Source organism: Nicotiana sylvestris, chromosome 9 (genome assembly GCF_000393655.2).
Source record: "Nicotiana sylvestris chromosome 9, ASM39365v2, whole genome shotgun sequence".
In the NCBI taxonomy this organism is placed as follows: domain Eukaryota; kingdom Viridiplantae; phylum Streptophyta; class Magnoliopsida; order Solanales; family Solanaceae; genus Nicotiana; species Nicotiana sylvestris.
This window is the reverse complement of record NC_091065.1, coordinates 138,659,238-138,662,398: the sequence shown is the minus strand read 5'-3', so window position 1 is coordinate 138,662,398 and position 3,161 is coordinate 138,659,238. Positions and strand designations below refer to the sequence as shown.

General features: G+C 41.2%; 1 protein-coding gene across 1 annotated transcript; it reads right to left on the bottom strand.

The window, feature by feature from the left end:
- Positions 1 to 2,162: 2,162 nt before the first annotated feature.
- On the bottom strand, positions 2,163 to 2,756 carry LOC138878307 (uncharacterized). The gene has a single exon (XM_070157972.1). The coding sequence runs from the start codon at positions 2,754 to 2,756 to the stop codon at positions 2,163 to 2,165; it is 594 nt and encodes a 197-aa protein (XP_070014073.1).
- Between the last annotated feature and the right edge of the window lie 405 nt (positions 2,757 to 3,161).

Genomic DNA, 3,161 nt, shown 5'->3' with positions numbered 1-3,161 from the left:
GCTTTCTAGTTGGTAGCGGCGATTTTGATGTAGGGGTTAGAATGGAATTCCGAAAATTGGAGTAGGTCCGTTGTGTCATTTTTGACGTGTTTACAAAATTTCAGGTCATTCGGACAAGGTTTGATAGACTTTTTGATCGAAAGCGGAATTTGGAAGTTTTGGAAACCTTAGGCTTGAATTCGAGGGTGTTTTGATGATTCGATGTTGTTTTTAGTATTCCAAAGGTTGGTATAAGTTATAATAGTGTTATGTGACTTGTTCATACTTTTGGTTGAGGTTGCGGGGGCCTCGGGATAATTTTGGGTGGTTGACAGGAAGTTTGGAGTTGGAAATTTGTAGTTGAAGCTGCTGAAATTCCTGTCATAACCGCACTTGCGGGCCTGCAGAAGCGCAAGGAGGGTCGCAGATGCGGCCAAGGTTGAAGAAGATTGGAACTGTAGATGCGGTGGTTCGAGCGCACTTGCGGCAGTGCAGGTGCAGGATTTTTGTTGCAGGTATGATTCTTTAGCGGTTAAGTGGATTCCGCAGATGCGCACCTGGGATCGCAGGTGCGGATCCGCAGACGCAGGATTTTTGACCACAGAAGCGGTTTAGCTGGGGTGGAACATATAAATTAAGTCCTTCGTGAATTTTTGGGTTATTCCACTATTTTCATTGATTCATTCTCTACCATTTGAATTACACATAATGTCCGCACCATGCCCTTTTGTTGCTTGGGGTATGAATGTCATCGTACCAATTGAGCCAGCAGCATCCAATGGGCAGAGGTTTATTCTGGTGGCCATTGACTATTTCACTAAGTGGGTTGAGGCTAAAACTTTCATGTTTTTAACAAAGAAAGTAGTCGTCGATTTTGTGCACTCAAATATCATTTGTCGGTTCGGGATCCCAAAGGTGATCATCATAGATAATGGTGCTAATCTCAATAGTCATCTAATGAAAGAGGTATGTCAGTAGTTTAAGATTACGCATCGCAATTCCACCCCATACCGCCCCAAGGTGAATGGAGCAGTCGAGGCATCCAATAAGAACATAAAGAAGATACTTCAAAAAATGGTGGAAGGTTCCAGGCAATGGCATGAAAAGTTGCCCTTTGCGTTGTTGGGTTATCTCACTACTCTTTGCACTTCAGTAGGTACAACTCCTTATTTGTTGGTATATGGCACTGAAGCAGTGATACTCGCGGAAGTTGAAATCCCATGCCTCCGGATTGTTGCTGAAGTCGAGGTTGATGATGATGAGTGGGTCAAAGCCCGCCTTGAGCAATTGAGTTTGATCGATGAGAAAAGATTGGCAGCACTGTGTCATGGCCAGTTGTATCAACAAAGAATGGAAAGAGCATATAACAAGAATGTGCGTCCACAGAAGTTTGAAGTGGGTCAACAAGTATTGAAACGAATCCTTCCACATCAGGCTGAAGCAAAAGGCAAGTTCGCCCCAAATTGGCAGGGGTCGTTCATCGTAACGAGAATGTTGTCCAATGGTGCATTGTATTTAATAGATATAGAAGGCAAATGTGTAGAAATGACTATCAATTTTGATTTGGTCAAAAGATATTATGTATGATTTCTTTGGTTAAATTGTATTTTTTTGTACTTGGCATGTTTTGAGGATTGGAATGACGAAGGCATTTTTTCCACTATCTAAACACTTTGTCCTTTGTTACCCCCTTTAAGCCTTATTTATTTCCTTTCGTACCCCTCTTTTGGAATCAGTAGTAAAGATCAGAAATGCAAGCACGAAAGATAAGTAAAGGAAAAGAGAGAAAAGAAAAAAAGGAATGGTAAAAAAAGTAAAAAAAAGAGAACCTCTTCGTGTACTTGGCATTGATGACATTTTCGCACAAAACTAATACAATCTCACTCCATGGTGAGCCAATAATAACCTGCTCGGAGAATCTTCTTTGCCAGAACGTACCCACTCATATACGGTCCACATACTCCAGAATGTACTTCGGTCATGATAGTTGTGGCTTGTCTAGCATCTATGCATCTTAACAATCAAAGATCTGGAGTTCTTTTGTACAAAACTCCTCCACTAAAGAAAAATCCACTTGCCAAATGACGAATTGTTCTCTTTTGATCATCTATGGCTTGTACTAGATACATCCCCATCCTAATATACTCCTTGATATCATGGAACCACGGCTCACCATCAAGTTCTTATTCCACCATGTTATAGTAAGCATGTTGATCGCGGACCTGAATATGCAAATAGTCAACATAATCCTTATCTGGATGATGTAACATTGACGCCAAAGTATCCAAAACATTAGCAACCTCATTATGGATCCTTGGAATATGCCTGAACTCTACTGATCGAAAATGTTGACAAAGATCATGCAAACACATTCGGTACGGTATGAGTTTTAAATCCCGTGTTTCCCATTCTCCTTGAATATGGTGCACTAGATGGTCCGAGTCTCCCAAGACCAAGACTTCTTGGACACCCATGTCTATATCTAACCTCAAACCCAAAATGCATGCCTCATACTCAACCATGTTGTTAGTACAGTAGAAACGAAGCTTAGCCATAATAGGGTAGTGATGCCCTATTTCAAAAGTAAGTACAGCTCCTACCCCAACGCCTTTCATGATAGTAGCTCCATCAAAGAAAAGTTTCCAACTTGGCTTTTCAACCTGTTCCAGCTCCTCGATGTGTATCACTTCTTCGTCAGGGAAGTAATTCTTCAAAGGTTTATATTCTTCATCTACCGGGTTCTCGGCCAAATGGTCGGCCAATGCTTGGGCTTTCATCGCAGTCCGAGTCACATAGATAATGTCAAAATTTGTGAGCAAAATCTTCCACTTTGCAAGTCTCCCTATGGGCATAGGTTTCTGAAAGATATACTTTAATGGATACAAGCGAGAAATGAGGTAAGTAGTGTAAGATGACAAATAATGCTTCAACTTCTGTGCTATCCAAGTTAGGGCGCAACATGTCCTTTCCAGGTGAGTGTACTTAACCTCATAAGATGTGAACTTCTTGCTGAGATAGTAGATAGCTTGCTCTTTCCTGCTAGTGATGTCATGCTAATCTAACACAAAACCAAATAAATTATCCAAGACCGTCAAATACATAATCAAAGGTCTTCCCGGTTCTAGTGGGACCAACACAAGTGGGTTTGACAAGTACCCCTTTATCTTATCAAATACTTCTTG